Source organism: Vanellus vanellus, assembly GCF_965231255.1.
Source record: "Vanellus vanellus genome assembly, chromosome: 5".
In the NCBI taxonomy this organism is placed as follows: domain Eukaryota; kingdom Metazoa; phylum Chordata; class Aves; order Charadriiformes; family Charadriidae; genus Vanellus; species Vanellus vanellus.
Genome location: NC_138910.1, coordinates 18,728,298 through 18,750,695, shown reverse-complemented (window position 1 = coordinate 18,750,695; position 22,398 = coordinate 18,728,298). Strand labels below are relative to the sequence as shown.

Sequence of the window (22,398 nt, the reverse complement as noted above, 5' to 3'; positions counted from 1 at the left end):
CATCCTCATGACATACAAGTATGGAGCACTGAGGAGCAGTGCCATGCTATGGGGCAGTGCCCCCATGGCACATGGGCTTGGGACACCGTATGGCGATGCTACACCCCCCCCCCCCCCTCGCCCCCGACAGAAGGGCACGACCTCCCGGTGTGGGGGCACCTACCTGCGAGGCGGAGGCGGAGGGTGCAGCGGGCAGTGCCGTGGCGGTTGCTCACCTCGCAGACCAGTGGCCCCGCGGCCCCCCGGCCCACGCACAGCAGTCGCAGGCAGTGCTGGTCATCGTCCGGCATCGTCACCTCGCACATCCCCTCCTGCTCTCCCAGCACCTGCCCGCCCCTGCGGGCACACCAGTTGCCACATCACAGCCCCACAGGCAGCCCCAGCCCAACTGCCCCATCGATAGCCCCCACCCCACAGCCCCATGGCTACCTTCTGAACCACAGACATCCCCAGCCCTGGTTCCCACCCTGCAGCCCCCACAAATGGCTCTCACCCCATTGCTAGCTTTGCCTCCTGAATGGCTCTCAATGCTTAGCACTCCACGAACAGCACACCCCTCCCAAAAAAGCCTCCCGCATGCAGCTTTGCACAGCCCTGGGCATCACCCTTGGGTGCACTCCCAGTCCAGCCCCAGGAAAGGACTCCCCACCCACCACAGTCTGCACGAGGAGCTGGTGCAGGAGCCCCTTTTGCAAGCCATGGGGTGATGCTGAGCATGGGGCAGGCAACAGGCACAGCGCCATGTCCTACCTCTTCCAGGTGACGGTGGCCTCCACGTGGTTGATGGTGATGGTGATAGAGGCTGGCTGGCCCTCCACCACGTACACCACATCTGGCTTGTCCAGGATGACTGGGGCCTCTTCCAGGTAAGGACCTGCCACACACATTGTCACCATCACCTCTGGACCCCACGTCGCCCAGCCCTGGACAGTTTACCACCCCACCGGCAACAGAGAGCGCTCCACCCCCACCACCCATCCCTTCCCCACTGCCCCTCTCACCCCGGTCCAGGAGCTGCACGGGTCCCACAGGAGGGGAGGGCTTGCTGTTGGTCTTGGGGGTGGCAGTGATGACACGGAAGAGGTACTGGGCACCCTTGGTCAGCCCGTGCACCGTATAGGTGGTGTCCCGCACGCCGGCCACCAGCACTAGCCACTGCGTCGTGCCCAGGACTTGCATTTGCACCACGTAGGTCACCGAGTTGGGGTCTGCAGGGGGAAAGGGTCGGTAGAGCCCCCAGCATCGGCCTGGCTCAGGCACCCCGTCATGGCGTTGCCCACCCTCTGCCCAGCCCCGGCCCCCTCACCTATGGCGGTGTCCAGCCACTTGGGCTTGTTCCAGGCCAGCGTGATGGCTCTTCCGGTCACTGAGGCCACAGTGGGGGGTCCATCTGGAGGGGTTGGCACCACATCTGCATGGGGAGGTCGGCAGGAGTGTAAGCATGGCCAATGCCACAGCTCCTTGGGCATCTGTCTTACACCCTGGGAGACGTGGGCTGGAGGGGATGGATGGGGCCGGCGACCCTCACTGGTTCCCCCAGCAGGGGCTCAGCCTGGCAGCCCCTGTGGGGCTGGTGGTCCCAGCAAGTCCCATGTGGGACCTGGGGGTCCAGGCATGGTTCCTGACCCCACAAGGTGAGGACTGCACAGCTGACCCCACTTTTATTTTGGATTAGGGACCTCCTGAGGTCCCCTCCAACCTGAACTTCCCTGTGATCCTATCACCCTAGGACCTTGCCACAGGACCACCAACCCCCAGGCCCGGGGCACAGCCTGGCAGGGTGGCAGTGAGTGGTCACACATCCCCTGCTGGTGCCCACCGCTGCTTACCGGTGACATAGAGGTGTGCGTAGCATGTGGCCTTCCCCACTTTGTTGGCGATGACACTTTTATAGACACCAGCATGTGCGTGGCTGACGGCTGTGAACACCAGGCGATGGACATCCTTATCTGAGGGGGAACCAGGGGACACGGGTAAGACCCCACCAGCCAAGCGGCACAGAGCTCCCCTCCCTCCTCACGGGACGTGAAGGTCTGGGGGGTGATGCCTCCTCCCAGGGTGTCCCCCCTTCCTCCACCCTGGGTGGAGGGACCCCAAGGGGGCAGGGAGGTTGGCAGGGAGCCCTACACTGCATCATCTTGCGGTCCTCGGTGCTGTCGATGCGGGACCCGTTGTGGAACCAGGTGATGGAGGGGTAGGGCAGCCCAGCCACCTGGCACTCCAGCACGGCTTCCTTCGATTCCACCACATCCAGGTTGTGCAGCGGCTTCAGGAAATCGGGCATGGTGAAGCATTCTGCCTCTGTTTCCGCCTGCTCTGGCTCCTCTGGAATGGATGGCATCTTCTCCAGCTTGGAGCTGCAAGAGCCCACACACATTCATGGCAGGAATACAGTGCCCCCAGCCCAGCCCCAACCCCAGGCTTTTCACAAGCCCATTGTCCCCCAAATCCCAGAGACGGACCAAGCAGAGGGGATGCAGATCCTAGAGACCCCCGACTCTTACATCTGGGAAGCAGCAGACGGTCGCGGCTCCTCCACGTAGAGCTCAGCAGAGCACTCCAAGTGGCCATGGGCATTCCTGGCGGTCACTGTGTACTGTCCCTCGTCCTCACTGCCCACGTGTATAATGACCAGTGAGTGCAGCCCCCCATCCTGCTGAATACGTATGTTCTCCCCCTCCTGCACCGGCTGGCCTGCATGGAGACACACACCAGCATCAGCGTCAGCATCAGCTTCATCACCCCTCCCAGCCCCAGCCAGGCACGAGCCCTTGGGTGCAGCCCCCGAGGGGACAGGGAGAGGTCTCCTTGTAGGGCTCAGGGCAAGCTCTCTGGGCTTGTGGGTTACCGAAATGGGTCCAGGTGACCGCCGGGGGAGGAGTCCCGCTGATCATGCAGTCGAAACGCGCCGTCCGCCCTTCCACCACATCCACGTCCTCCAGTTTGCGGGTGAAGAGCGGCTGCACGGAGGGCTGCACCGTCAGCCGGGCGCTGCAGGTCAGCTCGTCTGCAAGGAGAGCGGGTAGGGGTGAGCCCCGCACAGCACGCGGGGTGCAGAGCAGGAGGCAGCCTGCGAACCCCCCCTTTGCAGCCCCAGCAGCCAACGTGGTCATAGCTGAGGGTACCCCACACCTGATGGGGGCTGAGCCCGGGTGTGCTGGGTGCAGGGCTCTGTCCCTGCACGGGACAGGGGGGCAAGTGTGTGCAAGGTCCCCATGCCCAGGGCTGGGGCTCTGCTGGCAGCGGGGTACCTCGTTTGTCCCCCCCACAGCAGTACAGATGCCAGCAGAAAGGTGGGGCAGGAGGATGCCCTGTCGTCCCCATAGGACAGGGGGTCACAACTAGCCTAGACCCTTGGGGATGGGGCGGTGACACCAAAGCAGGCAGCGCCAGCAGATGCAGCACCCAGGGGCAGCATGGGGACAGGCACAGGCTGGATGCTCCAGATGAGGGGGTTTGCAGCAGGGACAGCTTTGAATCATGGTGTCCCACCCCAGGCAGGGCTTGACACCATCCATACACAGGCACAGCCTCACCTCCCTGCACCCAAAACTGCTGCTGCCCTTAAATCCCTGGGGGCATACAGCCTGCTCCGTGGAGGGATGCACGGGCACCAGCGGCAGGGTGCCGAGAAAGCTGCTGCCCCCTGCACCCACCACAGCCTGGGTTGCAGCCGAGGGGCTGGAGAACGGGAGAGGCACCCTTGCCCCTGTCCTGCTGTGGGGGACAGAGGCTGTGTGCAGCATGCACAGGCAAAGGGGGGTGTCAGATCTATGGGACAGAGTCTGGGTCTCGCTGCTCTTCCTCAGCTGCCACCAGTGGTGGCTTGGTGGGAGAGGGCGGGTGGCCATGACCCCCTGCCACCGCCCGGGCCAGCAGAGACAGGTTGTCACTGGAGCTGGGTGCCTGATCCAGAAGGACAGGGACAGTTGGGCTCCAGGGCTTTGATCAGCCGGTGCAGCCAGAGCACGAATACATCTCTCATTTCTGGGAGCTGCACGCATGGTGGTGGAGGAGGTGAGTGGGATGCGACAGGGCTGCAGGGCTCAGGGTGCTGGAGCCCAAGGACTGATGCACACCAGGTTTCTGAGCTGGGGAAAGCTCCCCAGCTCCTGGGACCAGAAACCACTCCCTGTCCTCCTGTCACCCACCTCCAGCACTCACAGCTACATCCTGGGGGGACCCGAGCCCCGAAGTCGGGGATGGGGAAGTTGTCCACCCCCAGCACCCACTTAGGTCCAAGCGAGGACCACCCCCCACCCCGGGGAGCTGCGTGACCGCCACTTACCTTTAGCTGTGCTGAGCTTGCAGGTGTAGATCCCGCTGTCGTCCTCGTGCACGGAGGTGAGCAGCAGCTTGCACTTGCGCCCGTCAAAATGCATCTTGCATTTGAGCAGGGCGGGCTGGAGCAGCCGGCCCCGGGATAGCCAGTCCACGTCCATGTCTGGCGGGCCAGCCACCAGGCACTCAAAGAGTGCCAGCTCCCCCGCCCCGACCACCACGTCCTGCAGGGGAACCACGATGGCCAGGGACTGGCACTCGGGGCGAGCTGCCCGGGAAGGGGGGAAAGAGAGAGAGAAAGAAAGAGAGACGCGTCTCAGCAACTGAAAAGCAACCATGAGAGATGGCGGGGATGGAGGGCAACGTGCGGGACAGGGTTGCGGGGGGCATGCGGGGAGGGGGCCCGGTGCAGCGGGCAGGGGATGCAGCGGGAAAGGGTGGGAGAGGGGAAGGGGGGAGGGGGGTTGGCGAGATGTGGAAAGCAGAGCTGAGCCAGGGAGGGGGGCCGGGGGTGAGGGGAGGTGCCCGTGCCAGGAACACACCACACAGCGCTTTACCAAACAGATTTTATTAGAGCTACAAAAAAAAGGGTCACGGCCTCGCAGCCCGCCCTCCCCCCCACCAAGCCCACTCCCCGGGAGAAGAGACCCGGAGCTGGGGGTGCTCTGGGTGGACCCCGAGCCCTGGGGCTGCGAGGGATGTCTCACGGTGGCCGGGCGGGCGCCTGGGTGGCCGCCACGAAGCCAAAGGGGCCGATGCTCTCCCTCCCTGCTGCGGCTGGGGCAGGGTGCTCCCCCACGGGGGTCCCCAGGGTCTCCTGTCCCCCACACTCCAAGGTGACCATTGCAGAGCTGCCACCGCGCCACAGTCCCTTCCCTACAGCCCCAGCCGGCACGGCAGTGACCGTGGGCTCAGTTCCCTGCTCCCCTTCCCTGGGCAGCGAGGAGAGGCAGGACACGCAGACAGGGACAAACGGACGGAGCAAGAGACAAGACAGCATCGTACAGCCGCCCTGGCCCGGCTGAGGGGGTGCCTGGTGCTCCCCCACCGTTCCCCCCACCCCGCCTCGGTTACGCCTCCCCCGGCCATCCGGCGAGCCCCTGCCCGCAGTCGAGGGCCCGCGCGTCCCCCGCGGTGCATCCAGGACGAGGCGGCGGATGGAGCAGAAGGTAATAACACAAGGTGAGGTCCACTGCCTAAGAGGTGTCCAACTAAGAGCCCCGCGGCCGCGGCTCTGAGAGATGCACCCCCTTATCGTACTCCCCCTGCGTACAGACAAAAACCGCAGTCAGCAAGCGGAAGGGTTAGTGCAGCAGCAACGGGGGGGCCGGCACGCACGCACACACGCACGCACACACCAGCACCGGCACGAGGGGTGCGAGCGCACGCCAAGGCATGGAGCCACCCACCGAGCCCCCCAAGAGGGGCCGGGGCTTGGGCTGTCATCCCCGGCAGCCCAGCTCCTGCCAGCCGTGGGGCATGGGGCTGGCTCCCGCTCCCACCCCCGGTGCCGCCGCGCTTTGCCAGAGGCTGGGAGCGGGGTCCCGGCAGGGTAGAAGCAGTGCAGCCAAGGCCGGGGTGGGATGGACGCAGCCTGGGGGGCTCAGGCAGCCGTCAGCAGGGAGGGCTTGGGGGGAGCAGGGCACACACAGCAAAGGGCAAGAGGAGGGAGGCAGCATCACTTGTCCCTGCAGGCTCCTTTCCTGGCCTCGGTGGACAACAGGCAGAGCCTGGCTATCAGTCCTGAGCCCACCTGCCCCCCCCCCCCCCCCAAATTTGCACACATATATTGGGGTCCTAGGAGGACCACAGCCAGGCTGGGGAGGGGATGCTAAGGGAATAGGACTGGACAGCCCAGTCCCATGCATATGGGCTATCGCTGGAAATGGGCAGGGGGAAACCTCTCCAAGCTGCTCTGTGCCTGGCATGGCAGCTTGCAGACTGCCTGCGGCAGGGAGGGAGCTGTCAGCTCAGCAGGGCAGGGGGCCGTGTCCCCTGCAGGGCCACCAAGGGCAAAAGCCTTCCCTGCGTAGCCAGGGGCAGCACCCAGCCTCAGCAGAGGGTACATGAGGGGACAGGGGTGACATCGGGTGAAACTGGGCTGCGGGGAGCAGCGGGCTCTGGGTCAGGCCAGCAGGGGTCCTGGCACAACTGGCTGGTGGGACCGAGGGCCATGGGGCCACACATCTGGATGGGGCAGCAAGGCAGCATGCCTGTTGCTGCAGGGCCAGCCTCTGCGGGCAGCCCCAGGCACGCAGCTCCACTTTCCTGCTCCCGGCTTGCGCCTGCCTGTGCTGTGGCAGAGAAGGGCAGGCTGGCTCATCCCCTTCTCCTGCAGCACTGCCAAGGAGGGGTCTGCAGCAGCCCCTTCCCCACACAGCTCATGCATGGCACTGGAGCCAGCTGGCCCCTCGGGGCCAGGGGGGATGCACTCGGGGATCTTTACCTCTGACCTCCAGCTTGGCCTCGCACTGCTTGGTGCCGTACTCATTGACAGCCTTGCAGGTGTAGAAGCCGGTGTCAGTGCGCTCCGCCGCCAGGATGTGCAGCGTGAAGAGCCCCCGCACCCCCTCCGCCTCCTCCGTGTGATGCCGGCGGCCGTACTTCACCGGCTGCCGGTTCCTCAGCCTGCTCGGGACACAGGCAGAGCAGCACCGTCACGCCTGGCCCTGCACGCCCATTCTGTCTGTCCCCAAAAGACCCCTCTCCTTCACCCCCAGTCCTGCTCAGGACCAGAGCTCCAAACTGGCTATCCCCAAATGGGGAAGCCACTGTGCCTGTCCCCTCCTTCCCTGTCCAGCTGTGACCCAACGAGCACTGGGACTCACCAATAAATGATGGGCTTGGGCTCCCCACGGACACGGACGCTCATGCTGACATCCTGCCCCTCCAGCACCGACTGGTCCGACAGGGACACCTGGGGAAGCAGGGGTAAGGGAGCAGTGAGCACCCACCTGCACCCAAGGCCATGCATCCCCACCACCGCACCCAGGGCCACATGTTCCCCATCACGATGGTAGCCCTGGAGCACCAGGGGAGCTGCTGGGGCACCTCGTACACCCTAAATCAGGAGGTATGAAGGCCTGACCTGGCACCTCCTGGCACCAGGGACCACAGGGCTGTGGTCACAGGCCACTGCTCCCCCTCTGCCAGGTCTCAGGGGGGTTGTCAGCTCACCTCAAAGGTGGGGGCAGCCTTGAAGGTGCTCTCTGGGGAGCCGTGGGCAGCCCCATGCTCAGCTCTAGGCTGCAGCTTCATGGCTGGTCGGTGCTGGGGGGTGCCAGACTCGGGGAACTCTTCCAGGGGGCTCAGGTACTCTTCATCCGAGGTGATGGGGCTGGCCTGGCCGAGGGGGGGTGCCAAGTTCCCATGCCGCTCCACGGCGGGGGCTAGCATAGGAGAGGCCGGATAAGGAGCTGGCAGCAGCCAGAGCCAGGCAAGGGGGGTCAGGGCACCCCTCCCCACCACCCTGCACCCCAGGATGGACACCCATCCCACCACACATCCCAGCTCAGCCGCAGCCAGCAGCGAAGGGGTGCGGGGCCGCGCAGGGCTGGGGGAGGGAGTGAGAACCACTCCACGGGATGATAAGGGGACGCGATATCCCGCAAGGCGACAGCAGGGCTCAAGTGGCTCTTACGCAGCAGCCCTCGCTCCCATCCTTAAGCCACCCGAATTCCCGGGATGGCTGCCCCTGCCCCGAGCCGGCGAGGGCTGAAGGTGACATTGGCAGCTGCGCTCTCCCAGCAGCCCGGCCGGCCGCCTGCCCGCTCCCCGGGAAGGGGGGGTGAAGGGGTGGGGAACGGGCTCGCCTGCGTGGGGAGCCCACCCGGGACCGGGATGGGACGGGGGATTTGGGTGCGGGATGCGTGCGTGGACCGGGGGGTGCGGGTGGTGCGGGGTGGGGAGCGGCGTGGGGTGCTGGAGCCCGGCCGCCACACTGGGGGCGCTGGCCCCCCTCCAGCCCGGCTGCCGGAGCGCCCTCACCCCCCCCTCCCCTCCTCCTCCTCCTCCTCCTCCTCCTCCTCCTCCTCTGCTTACCGGGGGGAGGCGGGCGGGCTGCCCGGTGCAGGGCGAGGGCTGTGCCCCCCCGCGCCCCCGCGATGCCCACGGGCAGCCCCGGGGCGGACAGCCGGGGTGGGAGGTGGGGGTGCCCGACCCCCGGCTGCCCCCCGCCCGCCCTCCCGCATCCCCCCCCGTCGCCCCCCACACTCACCGGGGGGGGAGAGGCCCCGGCAGCCCCCGCCCGGAGCCGAGCCGAGCCGAGCCGGGTCGCACCGCCGAGCCGCCACTGGCGCTGCCGGGGCCGGTACGGCGGTACCGGGCGCTCCTCCAGCCCGCGGCGCCGCCGGCCCGCTGAGCCCTCCCCGCCCCAGCACCGCCCGGCCCCCGGGGCTGGGCCAGCAACGCGGGGGAGGGCCCGCCGCCGGGCCGGGGGCTGCCGGGCCCCTTCCCAGCCCCCCGCCGCTGTGCCCCCCGGCTGGCTCTGCCTGGCCGCTGCTGCCCCCGGGTGTACCACGGAGCGGGTGGGTTTTTTGGGTGCTATCAGTCCCCAGGGCGGCTCTGAGCCTCTGCACGCTCCCCAGGGACGCTCTCGGGATGGGGAGTGCCGTGGGGCTGTGCCGGGCTGGGTACCCCCTGTGGCTAGTGGGGTGGAGGATGGGCTTGGTAGCCCCCTGGCTAGCGGGGTGGAGGGTGGGCTGGATAGCCCCTGGCTAGCAGCTTGGTGGGCAGGCTGGGTATCCCCCCAGCTTATGGGGCAGGGGTATCCCCATGGCTAGCAGGTCAGAGGGCAGGCTTATCCCCATGATTTGCAGGTTGGAGGGCAGGCAGGGATATCCCCATGGTTTGCGGGTTGGAGGCAGGGGTACCCCCACAATTTACAGGTTGGAGGGCAGGTAGGGGTATCCCCATGGTTTGCAGGCTGGAAGGAGGGGTACCCCCACTGTTTTCAGGTTGGAGGGCAGGCTTGGGGTATGCCCCACGGCTAGTGGGGTGTAGGGCAGGCATGGGGGAGGCCAGACACTGGGCTCCTTGCTGGGCACAGGGGGATGCTCACAGCCTGACCCCGCTCCCCCCGCATGGCAGGATCCCTCCGTGCTTGCCGGGAGCACGTCATCTGCTTTGGTTCAGACAGAGCCTTGTAGGGTAAGGAAGCCGGTTTCTTCCCAGTGACAGCAGCGGCCGAGCTGGCAGCCAGCCTGCTGCGGCGCCGGCCCTCCCACCGCCGGCCACGCTCCCGCCACCCGGCCGCCGGCACTCACCGGGCCGCACGCTGAGGATGGCACTGCAGCAGGTCGCCCCCACCTCGTTGGCCGCGGTGACAGTGTAGAGGCCGGCGTCGGCTACCCGGGCACTCCTGACCAGCAGGGTATGACGCTCGCCCTCCGCCTTGATGGGCCGCGTCGTGCTGCTCCGCAGCGGGACCCCATCCTTCCTCCAGGACACTGCCGGCAGAAGCGAGGGTCACTGCTGGACAGGAGAGCCCAAGCTCCCCCGGAGGTCTGTGCGGGGTCCCAGGGAGGCCAGGAGCTCCCCTGCCCTGGGGACCCCTTTGCCATGGGGTTCTCCACAGCCCCTGACTGAGAGCAGGGCTGGTCCCTGTCTGATTCCTGGCATCCTCCTGCCCTCCAGTGGAGGCTGGAGGAGAGAATCAAAGCCGCTTGGTTTCTGCCTGGCTCTGTGGGCTGGTACCAGCTCTGGCTGCCCACCTGCCCCTGCCCACGTCCTGGCTACAGCGTGCCCAGAGCCCATCAGCCCTTAGCCGGGCACAGGGGCTCTGCCCCCGGGAAACCACCCGGGCTGTGTCAACAGCAGCCCAGAGCATCCCCTGTCCCTGCCCACCCAGTGCTCTGCAGCCCTTCTCCCACTCTCCAAAAATCCCAGCCCAGCCCAGACAGCTTGCCTGCACCCTGTCCTCTGCACCCTGCCCTGGCAGGCGGTGGCCAAGCTCTTCACTCCTGCCTGGGGGGGAGGCAGGGCGAAAGGGGTGTTCCCGAGGTGGGCACATCACCTCTCTGAGACATCCAGCTCAGGGCTGCGTGTCCCACCACGCACAGTTGGGGTAGCCCCAAGAGATGGCTCAGCGGGCGGGACATGGACATGCAGCAAGCCCCTCCGCCACGCTCGCGTCCCCAGGGTCCCTAGCCCCACGGTTGCTCACCTTCTGGCTGGGGGTTGGCTGTGACAATGCACTTGAGCAGCACCTCTGCCCCGACGGCCACTGCCATGTCCTGGATGGGGATCTCAAAGATGGGGGCTTCCAGGGGGTCTTCACCCGCTGAGACATAGGAGTCATCGGAGGACTCTGGGCAGGGAGAGATGGGTCCCGTGGCTGTCAGTGGGGTGGAGCGAGCAGGTCCCGTGCCACACTAGGATGTATGCAGGCAGAGCAGGGGTCCCACAACCCTCTGCCCATCCCTGCCAGCATGTGTCCCATACCCTCGTGGGGGCATTAGCAGGTCCCCGGGCTGTGCAGTGGAGGAAAGGGCTACATCAGGGGCCACCATGGCACAGTGCCTGCAGCGGGATGAAGCAGGGGACCATGGGGCAGGGAGCATACAGCCTGCTGTACATCCCTGTACAGCACAAGCGATGAGGGGTGTGGAAGGAGGAGGGTTGTGCAGCCCACTGCAGCCCCCACTCCAAGCTCCCTCCGGCCCCCCACAGGGTGCTGGCTGCTTTACCCCGCCACATCAGCATCAGCCTCCCAGCTCCCCCCCTTGCTCCCATGGTTCCAGCACATGGGCAAAGGTCCTGGGGCTGCGCCAGGAGCCTTGGGCATGTGGGCCTGGCACTGATCCGAACAGAGCAGAGCCTGGAAGGAGCTCCCAGCCCGGGTGCAGTCTGGTCTCATCCCGGTGTGCTGGGATGGGCAGGGCACCTCTCCCCTGGCCAAGCCACCACAGCATCCCCTGGGGACATTTGGGCTGCACGCCCTGCCTGGAGCATCAAGCACGGTCCAGCCAGGACAAGCTGCATCAGATGCCCTGTGCCCTGGGGGGCCGGACCAGCCCGGGGCTGGGTGCCAGAGGTCAGCACCCTGCGTCCTTCCCGCGCCAGGCAGGAGGGACAGAGATGTTAGCAAACCTCATGACCTCAAGGCCCAGCACACTGGTACCCAGGCTGGTCTGCTTTATAGCACTGGTTGGTGCCAGCATCCCCGACCTGTGGAGCTGTGTCCCCCTGTGCCATCCCCGTGCTCTATAGCGCAGCTGGGGCTCCCCACACCTCCCAGTGGCAGGCTGGGGGTCCCCCATCCCACTCAGGGGCTGGCTGGGCCAGCTCTGTGCCTGCAGGAGGACAGAAAGCCACGTTCCTACCTAACTCCGGAGAGGTGGGCCTGGCTCGGCGCCCCTTCCCCTTGCTCCGCGTGCTCCTGCTTTCTTGAGCCGTCCGGCCACTCTCTTTCTTCTCCGACACTTTCGTCTGCCTTCTCTCCACCTCCCTGCCCGCACCATGCTGCCCTGCCCAGCTCCTCTCCAGGCGAGCCTCCTGCTCCATCCCCGGCTTCGCCCAGGGCAGGAACCGCACCTCCGCAGGAGCCTCCGGCCGACGGTACAGCCCGTGGGGTACGGCCAGCCGGGCAGCCAGGGCTTCGTTCACGGCCCCGGGGCCACGGGCTCCACCAGCGGGGCCCCCGTCTGGGCACGAGCTGCCTTCGGTGGGACCCGCTTGCGAAAGGGCCACCCGTCCCTGGGGGGTGGCTTGCGCTAACGGCCACTGCTCCTTCTTCTTCACTTCCCCAATGCCTTCTTGCTGCGGACCCTTCCTTGCACCTACATTCTCCACCTCGGTGGGCTGACCGGCCACCGTGCCACCCCGTGCCGGGGCTTTCCTCCCACGCTGCCCCCCCGGCTCCGGCTCCCCATCGGGTCCCACCAGTGCCACGCTGGAAAGTGCCAGGTGCTGGATGACGTGCGTGTTCTCCGCCGGTGGGAAGGTCTTCGGCAGCGGTGCCTTGCGCCCACCGGTGCCCTGTGAGGAGGGGGTACGGGGGGTGGTGGGCTCGCCGGCTGCCGGGGGCGATGGTGCCGGGGACAGCCCGGCTTTGCACAGCTCCTGGGAGCGCCGCAGCTGCTGCTTGGAGACCGTCCGCTTGATGCGGGTCAGCTCCTCTGCAAACTTGTGCTCGATGGCGTAGACGCGGCCGGCGAACTTGCCCCGCTCGTCGAAGGAGGCGGCTTTCTGCCGGAAGGCCAAACGCCGGCACGCTGCCGTGCTGCCCGGCTCCCAGCGGCCGCCTTCCCGCACGTCCTCCCGCGAGCCGCCCGGCGTGCCAGCACGGCGTGAGCCGGAGCCGGGCTGGTCAAAGGAGCGTGTCTTGCGTAGGGGCAGGCAGGGATGTGCTGGGAAGGGGCTGTCCGCCTGCTCCAAGCTCCTCCGCCGCTCCTCGAAGTACTGCAGCCTCTCAAAGATCTTGGAGCCGGCACGCACCAGCTTGGGGGATGCCCGGACGGAGATGCGGCCGGAGGCGTCGCTCATGGGTGTTTGGGGACGGGACTCTTGCGTGCTGCCTTGCGAGTACCCCGAGGACTTGGGCTTCTTGATCTTCTCCTCGTACTCCTCGGCGACGGTGTCCTGGTACTCGGCTGGCACCGAGGACTTCTTGCGGGGGGTCACGGGTGTGAAGGAGGGGACGCCAGGGCCACGGGCAACAGGCTGGGACGTGGCGCCGGGGAGCAGTGGCAGGCACGGACCGGCACGGGGAGACGGCGAGCGGACGATGGGTGGCTTGGCGGTCAGTGGCAGGGCAGCGGGAGACCTCGGGGGCTCGGCACCGGGCTTTGGAGAGACAGGGCCGCTGTGGGGGTCATCTCTCCGGTAGCCCCCCTGGGGGATGCTGCTGCAAGGGGAGAGACAGAGGAGGGCGGTTCAGAGCCCACCCTCGCCTCCTGGCTGCGTCCCTGCTCCCAGCCCGCACCACGGTGCCCAATGGGGCACGGCAAGGGGGGCAGGCGGTCAGGGCAGCCCCGGGACTGGGAACCCTCGAGGGGCCCTGGCAAGTGAGTCTGGCCACCCCAAGACGACCAGGAGCTGTCTGGCTTGTGTGTGAGACACAGCGGCGTCTCCTTGCCCAGGGGTACCCATGTGGGACAGCGGGGTGATGCTGGGATACCCAGCAAGTCCCCTCCCCAGGGCTGTCATGCAGACAGGACCGGGGGGCTGTGGGTGCCCCAGTTGGCCGGGGTGTCCTGGTGTGCTGGGGCAGCGTGGCACAGGGCAGCTCTCCCGCAAGGTGGAAGGGGTCCCCGAGGCTACAAAGCCATCCCCCCGTGCACGTGCTGCTGCGGGTGCATCCCCCCACCCCGCTGCCCCCGGGGGGAGGGCTCGGCGATCACGGTGCAGAAATCATAAGGTGGAGATGAGGTTCTGGTGGAACAAGCAGCCTCGAACAAAAAAGGGGGCGGGATGGAGGTCGAAGGAGCAGGCCTGCGGGGACGGGAACTGAAGGCGGCAGGGAGGGAAGGGGGCTCTGAGCACGTCAGCAGGTCCTGGGGAGGTCCCTGGCCCCTGCTGCCACCCCTGCGCAGTGGGGACTGCGGGTGGCAGAGCCTTGCCAGCGGGTGTCCCAGGCTGCCACGTACCCCCCTGTCCCCATGCTCTGGGCTGTGAAGAGACCCCACAGCTGGGCAGGATGGGGGGACCCCCACAGCACAGCCTGCGGGTGGGATGCTGCAGCTCATGCAGCAGCGCAGGGATCATCCCCAGCCCCAACCTGGCCGCAGCAGAAAGGGGACCCTACTCCACGTCCCCCCAACCTCACCCAAGGACCTGAACCCCCCTCCCTGGCCCAGGTTGCTCCCACCTCCTCACCGGGAACAGGCTGCCTACCGCTCAGAGCCCCCGTTCCTCATCCAGGCATGGCGAAGGCAAAGAAAGCCCAGGCGGAGGGGAGGAGATGGCTCGGGGGGTTGGAAGGAGATGGCCCCAGCGCGATGTCCCCCTCCACGCGCTTTTCCCCCCTGGGCTACTTACACGTGGAGCGAGAGCGCCCGTCCTCGGTACAGGCTGAAGGCGCTGCCGTAGGGGTCGCTGGCCACCGAAAGGCTATCCTCCGACCCCCAGCTCGTGCCCACCAGATTAGCCCGTGATGCCCGCACCAGCGGCTCCACGCCCAGGTGCCGGACCTCGGCGCCGCGCGGGGTCGGCGCGTTTGCTTGCCTTGGGGTTCCCTGCGGCTGCTGCCAGGCAGCGGGGCGGAGGTAGGGTCCCCGTGCGGAGAGGTTGGCATCCGTCTCCTTCTCCACCACGGTCTGCTGGCTGCCCGACCAGCTGGAGCGCTCCTCCGCCTGCGACAGGGCCAGCACCGAGGTCGGCGTCGTGTTCATGGAGGCGTCCACGAGGGTGTCGGACCCACCTGGAAGGAGAGGGGTGAGCCGACACCGGGTGCCCGCAGGGATGAGCCTAGCACCCTGCTCGGAGAGGGATGAGCCACCATGGGGTGTCCCAAGCGGGCTGCCCCAAGCCCTCTCCCTTTTGCATAGGTGGACCACAGCTCCCCCTCCCCCCATGGCCCCGGAGACCCCCAAAGCTGGGCCAGCAAGAGCCCTTGCGGGGTGGCCATGCCCAGCAGCCGGTGCCAGGGCTCGGTGCCAGCCGGGTGTCCCCTGCTCACCCGTGGGGGTGCTGAAGGCCGTCTCATCCTGGAGCTCGCTGCGCTGCGTCACCTGGGGGTCGCTGGGCTCATCCTCGCCCGTCTCCGAGTCTGGGGAGGTGGGGAAGGGGGGAGGGGGGGGAAGGAGAGTAGGGGGTGAGGGGACATGGGGACAGCAGGCCAGGCTGGCGCTGCCCCTTGCAGATCCACTGGTTCCAGGGGCAGGAGAGCAGTGCCCAGGCAGCTCTGGGAGGAGGCAGCGCCAGGGCAAGGGGGCATGACTGTGACCTGCAGGGACAAGCTGCCGGCAGGGAAAGGCAGGACCAGGGGTGGGAAAGCCCAGCAGGGCAAGGGCAGGCAGGGGAGGGCAGGCAAAGCAGGCAGGAGCAGCGTTAGATGATGGGAGGAAGGAAAACAGTGCCGGTGGTGGGAATGCAGCTGGCGGAGGCGGGGTGAGGATGGGGATGCAGGACAGGGGGACAGCGGTGGCAATGGGGCAGGATGGCAGGCTGGGGCACAGGGCCTGCTCTGGGGACGGGGCTGGCATCAGGCAGGGGTCTTCCTACCGTAGCTTTGTTTCCTGCAGGAGCGGAAAACTTCGCTTCCATAGGGGCAGCAAGAGAGAGAGAGACATCAACACCCGGTTATCGGCCCGGCCTGCGGAGACGCGGGGGGGCAGCGGGGAGGGAACTTGTCCCCAGCATCTCCCCGCACTGCCATGAGGCGGGGACGTGCCGGGGCCAGCGCTTGGGTGGGCCATGCCATCTTGGAGAGCCTGGCACCCTGTGCCCGGCTTCAGGTCCAGGCATGGGACCAGGACTAGGTGTTTGCCCATCGCAGGACCCCACAAGGAGCACCCCATGACCTGCCTGGTCCCATGGCAGGGCCCAGGTGCCCACAGGGTGTGGGAACAGGTCTGGCTCCCCCAGACTTCCCCACCACGTCTCCACTCTGCACCCATGTTCACTGCACGCCGCTCCGGCGCTCGCTGCACACAGACCCTCCGTGCACACAGACTGTCCCACCTGCACAGTGCTCAGCACCATCCCCTCCACATGCCACGGCCACACGGACAGCCACCCCCTATCCCCGGAGCTGCCCCACAGGGTGGCCTCACCATTGCAGCATCTGCATATACCTGAGCTCCGCAGAGCACCACAGCTTGCGGCTGGACACACGCACCCCCCCAGCCAGTGCCCCAGCTGGGCACTCCTGGGGGTGCTGGGACACATGGACACGTGTGCCCATGTGCAAGCACCCTCCCTCTGTGCATCCCCTACCCCACCGGTGGCAACTGCTGCAGGATACGGCTGTGCCCCACAGCACGGTCCTGGTCAATAAAGCAGGGATGCTCAGGGTAGGGCATCAGCGAGAGCCTCCCCACAGGCAGGATGAGGCCAGGCCAGATTAGTGCCACCCTAACGTCCGGTCCCAGGAAAGCCGATCCCGTGCAGCCATGGAGAGTGAGCCTTTCCCCCCTGCCACGGCCCGAGCCCTCAACAAGCTGCCGCAACAAACCCCTGTGGCAAGGGACAGGTCCTCTGCCCCACAACTGCTCCCCTCCGCTGCATGCCGTGGCATGGTGGGGGGAACACGCTGCTCCCCTCCACCCAAAGCTGCCCCTCCTCAGCCTCATGCGCTGCCACCACAGTGGGCTCCCCAGTCCAGCCATGACAGCTCTGGAGGAACCGGAGCTGTGGGGCCAGGAGCTGCCCGTCCTCCTGGGGTACACTGGGAGCACCCCAGCTCACCAGGACCCTGTTTTGGGGCTGGCAAGCTGCAGCCCAGCCTTGCCCAGCCTCTGCTCGCTGCCCCCCCACGGCACGGCGGTGGGGCCGGACCCCATCCCGGCACGCTTGGGGTGGCGGGGGGAGCCGGGTCCTGGTAACTCAACGCACCATGCGTGAAGCGCCCGAAGCGCCGCGAGTGGCCGGTCTTCTGCAAAGGAAAAGAGAAGAGAGCGTTACCCACGGCACGGTGCCAGGCGCCTGCTCACATACGCACGCACACTGCTGGCATGGCACACCCGCACGCACGCACCCCATCACAGCACACGCGGCACCGCGCACACCCACAATCGCGTGCACGCACACACACAGGCACAGCACACTTGGTGCTGCTCACACCCTCCCGCTGGCGGGGCACACCCGGCACCGCTCGCACGCACACTCAGAGACACACACCCCCGGCTGCACACCCACGGGGTACACACAGGCACACACCCACAGGGTACCCACAGGCACACACCCCCACACTCGCAGCTGTGGACGGGTGTAGGTGGACACGTGTAGCACATGCCCAGCCGTGCACACACACACTCACACACACCTGTGTGCACGCACGTGTGCGCACACAGCCCCCCCCGTCCCAGTGATGACACTGCGCCCCAGCCCTGTGTCACCTCCCATGCCCAGGGGGTGACAACCGTGCGCCCCAGCCGTGTGCCACTTCCCGTGCCCGGGGGTGACAGCCCTGGGCAGTGTGGCTGCCCCAGCACTGCTGCCTGCAGCCAGCGCCGCCCGCAGCAAGGTCTTTGCCCAGGCGGGTGCCCAAATGCTCCACAGCCCCTTCAAAGCCACCGCCCACGCCAACATGGGGACTGGGCCAGCAAAGCGTCTTCCAGGCGCTGGCCCAGACACCGCCACGGGCACGGGCCCAGCGTGGGGACAGCATCCCCCATCCCCGGCGGAGGCCGTGCCAGCTGCGAGGGAGGCTGCCTGGCACAAGCGGCATGGGACCGGCCCGTCTGCACGGGGCTGGAGGTGTGGGGGCCACGCTCGCCCGTGCTGTCTGGGCAGGCAGGCAGGACCCGAGCGTGGGGCGGAGGCGCCGGGAGCTCCCTGCCAGCTCGGCTGCCCTCCGTGCCGCAGCCCAGCGCCCGGCACCCGCTTGCCAAGGGAGGGACCGGCCGAGGGCAACCCGCCTGCCAGGTCTGGCGAGCACTGACGCCGTCTCCCAGAGAAGCAGAGGGATGGGGTGATCTCCGAGGCAGGCAGGAGCGGGGATGCAGCGTGCAGACAGGCAGGGTTGGGTTGCCAGCACTGAGCATCCTTCCCAGCCAGTCTGGGTGACGGGGTCTCCCCAGGACACTGATGCCCTGTGCTCTGTCTCCCAGGCATGAAGCCCGGGGCTGGCCACCCAGCTTTCTTGAAACCCTTAGCTCTGCCAGGTCCTCCTGCCTCCCCACAGCTCCCAAGCAGGGTCACGGATGGATAGCCCCCGGGGACGGACAGCCCCCAGGGATGGACAAGCCAGCCTCTGGGGACAGCCAGCCAAGCATGGCCAGCCAGTTAGTTGCCCTTGGAAGGGCAGCAGGCTCATTTCATGTGCCTCAAAGCTGCTGCTGCTGCAGCAGCAGCCCCTGCTCGTGGGCAGCGCTTGGAGGCTCCTACCAGCCCCCTGCCCGCATGCGGTGCTGGCCGGAGGGCAGCGGCTGCACGAGACACATTTGTATTCAGGCTGAGCCAGGCTTCACCTCCCCTCCTCGGCTGACTCTGCTGGTTCTGGCTGGCAGCCTGTCTTCCAGGCCAGCAAAAGATAGATGAGTGATTAACTGCACCATCGGCGGATAATTCCCCCATTAAAAAATGAAAATGCAATTGAGTGCCATTATCGGGTGCTCTTGTGGCTTCCCCGGGGACCGGCGCCATCGGTTCCCCATCAAATATGGTGACTGCACCCAGCAGGCCTGGGCTGGGCTCCATCACCCAGAGCTATGGGGTCGCTGAGCCCCCTCCCCTCTGCCTCGCAACAGGTCCCTGCGGGATTGGGGCACCCTGCAGCCGAGACCCCCCTCAGGCACAGCACCCACCCGCATCTCTGCAGGGAGTGAGTGCTGGGTGATGCAGGGTCACCCCGAGCAAGGAGGCGGAAAGGGGGCAGCAACAGCTCGGGGCTCACTGTGGGGGTGGGCTGTGGGCGAAGGGGCCAGCCAGAGAGTCAGGGGGTGTGCTCCCTGCCTGGGATTTCATTTGCACCCTGGGAAAAGGGGTGGGGGAGCCCCAGGAGCCCGCTCTGTGCCCACCCAGGCCAAGGTGGGTAGAAGGGCTGGCTGGGATCAGCACCCAGCTTCAGCCCTGCTCCATGGGGCAGTTGGGTGAGACCTGGTGCTGCCTCCTACCCCCATGCCAGGCACAGACACCCCCCTGCCCGGGCTGGCATCCTGCCCTGGCCCTGGCACGGGGCTTCCCTAATCATGGCCATGGGGCCAAAGGGAGTCACAGGGGAGAAGGGGGTCCTGGGGCCACAGAGCACAGCCCATGGACCCTGCGACCACCTGGAATGTGGAGCCCAGCACCACAGGGCACTGGTGCCACTGGTGCAAGACAGGCAGGCAGGGAGCAGGAATGGCGTGAGGCAGGGAGGCAGTGGGTGGCTTGCCTGGTGCACAGGGACAGCTGCTGTGGGTGTGCTAATACCCCCCATGCTCAGCCAGCCCAGCAGGACACTGCCCCACCACACGGGCAAGCCACCGGGCTTGCTGCCCCCAAGGGCAGATGGAGCAACCAGGCAGTGCCATCCACCCTGCCCCGGAGGAACCCCTCCACCTGGCTGCCAGCATCCCTGGAGACCCATGTCCCTTGGCACATCCCACACCCCTAGGAAGGGGCTGCTAGTGACAGCCCCTCCCCAGCCCCTGCTGGGCCACCAGACAGGGTGACAGCGGGTGGGCTACATGCCTGCGCTGGGTGGAGCAGCGGGGTGGCCTTGTGCACCCCAGGGGAGCCGGGGGCGGGGGGCTTCCTGGAAGGATGCCCCCCATCCTCCACCCTCCCGCTGAGGCCAAGTGACGTCCTTGTTCCTTGCTCGGTGGCGGAGCGTGCGGTGGGGCCCGCGGAGGAGCCTTGCCTGTGCCAGGCATGCTCCTGACGCGGAGGGGATGACGCATGCAAAGCCTCGTCTCCAGCTCCGTGACCACCGGCAGCGGGGCTGGGGGGAGCCATGAAGCAGCATCCATTTGCTGCCCTGGTTCCGGAGAGCAGAGATGGGAGAGGGTGGCATGGGGGCAAGCCCCTGGTGGGGGTCCCAGCCCCGCTTCTGGCACAGGCGGTGCTGAGCACCTGCCTTCTGCCCATCCTGCCCGGGCTGGCGAGGACAGGCAGACAGCTGGCGGCTCTGCAAGCAGGGCTGGAGCTGGCGATGGGCGAAGCCCTGGGGAGCCCCGGGTGGCAGCAGCAGGGCCGGAGGAACACCCCCATCCCCATCCTCATCCCCATCCCTATCCCCATCCCGATGCACTCCCTCTCCCCAGCGCTGCCCCCTCCTCCCGGCACCCGCCGGCGCGGCAGCCCGGAGCCCTTACCTGGAAACGCTTCTTCACCCAGATCTTCTTCATGCTTCTGCAGAGCCCCGCTCGCCCGGTCACACCGGCTCAGGCCCGGCAGGACGCCAGCCCGCTCCCGGCGTGGTCCCCGCTGTCAGCACGCCGGGGGGGCAAGCGATGCTCCGAGCATCCTCCACCGCCGGCAGCCGGGGACGGCGGAGGGAGAGGAAGGGGCTCGCCAGGTTGGGCTCTCGGGAGGGCTGGAGCTGTGAGCATGAAGCATCACTGGAGTGCTCCTCCCTCCATCCTTCCCCCGCCTGCCTCCGCCTCCGCCTCCCCGCCAGCCCTGGCATACAGTGACAGCGGCGGGGGACAGGCAGGGTACAGGTGGCGGGGGGCGAGGGCAGCCACGGGGGACGGGAGGGGGTGCACACGTCCTCCCCCCCCGCTGGCTTTGGCTCCACGGCACTCAGGGGTCCGAGCCCCCTGCCCAGTGATGCAGCTGTACCGCTGTCCCCTGTCATCAATCCATCCTGCCCCACTGCCTGGGGCAGGGGCTGCTCTTGCCCCCCATGCTCAGCACCGTGGGGTGCAGTCCACCACTGCAGCTCCCACACGCACCCCGACGGGGACAAGAATAACACAACATGCCACGCCAGCGCTGCACGCAACTGCCCTCCTTGTGCTGCCCCCAAAGTGCCCCCAAACAGGGCAGCTCCACTGCCACAGCTGCCACAACCCCACACGCAGCAGCACAGAGGCAGTGTCCCATGGCACTGCCCAGCCAAGATCCAGGCTCACCAGCCTCTTCTCAGTCCCCCGCATCCTCCAGCCACCATCCATGCAGAAAGGTTCCCTCACCAAGGTATGGGTGTGGGTCCCAGCACTCCTGACCTGCCTGCACATGAGTGAGAGCTAGTATGGGCACAGTCCTTCACAGCAACCCCCCTGGCGCAGCACTGCCCATGCTACGGCACGAGACCCCTTGCAAACCACACAGCCTCCAGCCCCAGGCACCCAGTCCCCTAGGACAGACCTTGTACCCTGCCCCCCGGGTGCCTCAGGACCCAGGCTGGATGGCAGGGCTGGACCACTCAACCCTGGGCTAGCATCACTGCTTTGTGGCTGGTGGGGACACAAGCATGACCCAGGGAAGGGGGCTGTTGTCTCTGTCTGTGTTGCATGACACACACAAGACCTCCACTTGTCCTGGGATGAAGACTCACGGCACAGCTCAGGGCAGGACTGGATGCCCGGGACAGAGCTGCGATAGGGCTCCCAAGATGTGGGCAGAAGCTGTCAGTGAACACCCCTGGTCAGGGGTCATTAAGACCCATTAGTGCTCCCGGGGTGCTGGCGCATCCCCGGCACACCTGCCCCAGACGAGTGTCCCCAGCCCTGCCAGCCTGTCCCTGTTCTCTGGGTCACACTGCAAATAAGCCGGACGGGCAGTCCCAGTCCCACAGCCTCAGTGGGTCCTTTCCTGCCTGCCGTGCCCCCCACATCTCTCGGTGCCCTGGACCCCCAGCTCACCAAGCTGTTGAGCCCTGCAGCAACCATCAGCCCCCTTTCCAGGCTTTTGGAGAGGTTGCCAAGGTCCCACTCCCACCGGCTGTCCACGCTGCCCCCTCCCAGTGCAGAGCATCCATGGGGACGCTGCTGGAGGCCTCCCCACCCAGCGCTTGTCCCCATGCTGCTCACCTGTCCCCTGGGGGAGCTGGCTGTCCCATGCAGGGCAGCACACAGGCATCACGCTCCCCACGATGCTTGGCAGCTCCAGCAGCTTTTCTCTGCTTTCCCTCCCAGCCCGTGACTCCCAACGTGAGGCTTTTCATGGCTCCATAATAACTTGCAAATTACCCAGTACAAAAGGAGCTGTTTATACAACACTTCTGACAGTCCCACAATTCGAGTGATGCTGTGGAGTTTCCGTGGAGACCCTGCACGTCAGGCAAGTCCCACGAATGCCAGAGCTGGCACTAAAGGAATCTCCTGTCAGAGCCAGAGGACTCTGCTGCGCCCCCCAGCCCCGGATGGGGACAGAGATGGGTACACCTGAACCAGGGCTGGGTAAAAGGGTGGGCTGTGGGGCTCATGTCCACCAGGGTCCCTGCACCCAGGGTCTCCCTGCCAGGTGCTCTCACCCAGGCTGTGCATGCCTGTGGTCCTACCACAGACCTGCACAGCCTGTGCCTGTTTTTTTCACACTCAAGTGGGATAAAAGCCTTGTGAGGGATGCAGAGAAGGGGCACCAAGG

The 22,398-nt window shown here is 66.8% G+C and overlaps 1 protein-coding gene across 1 annotated transcript in view; it reads right to left on the bottom strand.

Annotated features, from left to right (window-relative positions):
• The window catches only part of SPEG (striated muscle enriched protein kinase), a 40,121-nt gene that overhangs the window by 11,545 nt on the left and 6,178 nt on the right, over positions 1-22,398 (bottom strand). Inside the window, exons 2-18 of the mRNA XM_082483358.1 lie at positions 14,900-14,989; positions 14,446-14,641; positions 11,604-13,126; positions 10,445-10,588; positions 9,546-9,728; positions 7,459-7,670; positions 7,110-7,198; positions 6,728-6,909; positions 4,289-4,549; positions 2,849-3,007; positions 2,505-2,694; positions 2,128-2,357; positions 1,830-1,949; positions 1,307-1,411; positions 1,002-1,208; positions 751-874; positions 164-336 (exon numbers count right to left, since the gene is read on the bottom strand). Of these exons, the coding sequence (XP_082339484.1) occupies positions 164-336; positions 751-874; positions 1,002-1,208; positions 1,307-1,411; positions 1,830-1,949; positions 2,128-2,357; positions 2,505-2,694; positions 2,849-3,007; positions 4,289-4,549; positions 6,728-6,909; positions 7,110-7,198; positions 7,459-7,670; positions 9,546-9,728; positions 10,445-10,588; positions 11,604-13,126; positions 14,446-14,641; positions 14,900-14,989 (4,188 nt within the window). The remainder of the gene's footprint in view (positions 1-163; positions 337-750; positions 875-1,001; positions 1,209-1,306; positions 1,412-1,829; positions 1,950-2,127; positions 2,358-2,504; positions 2,695-2,848; positions 3,008-4,288; positions 4,550-6,727; positions 6,910-7,109; positions 7,199-7,458; positions 7,671-9,545; positions 9,729-10,444; positions 10,589-11,603; positions 13,127-14,445; positions 14,642-14,899; positions 14,990-22,398) is intronic.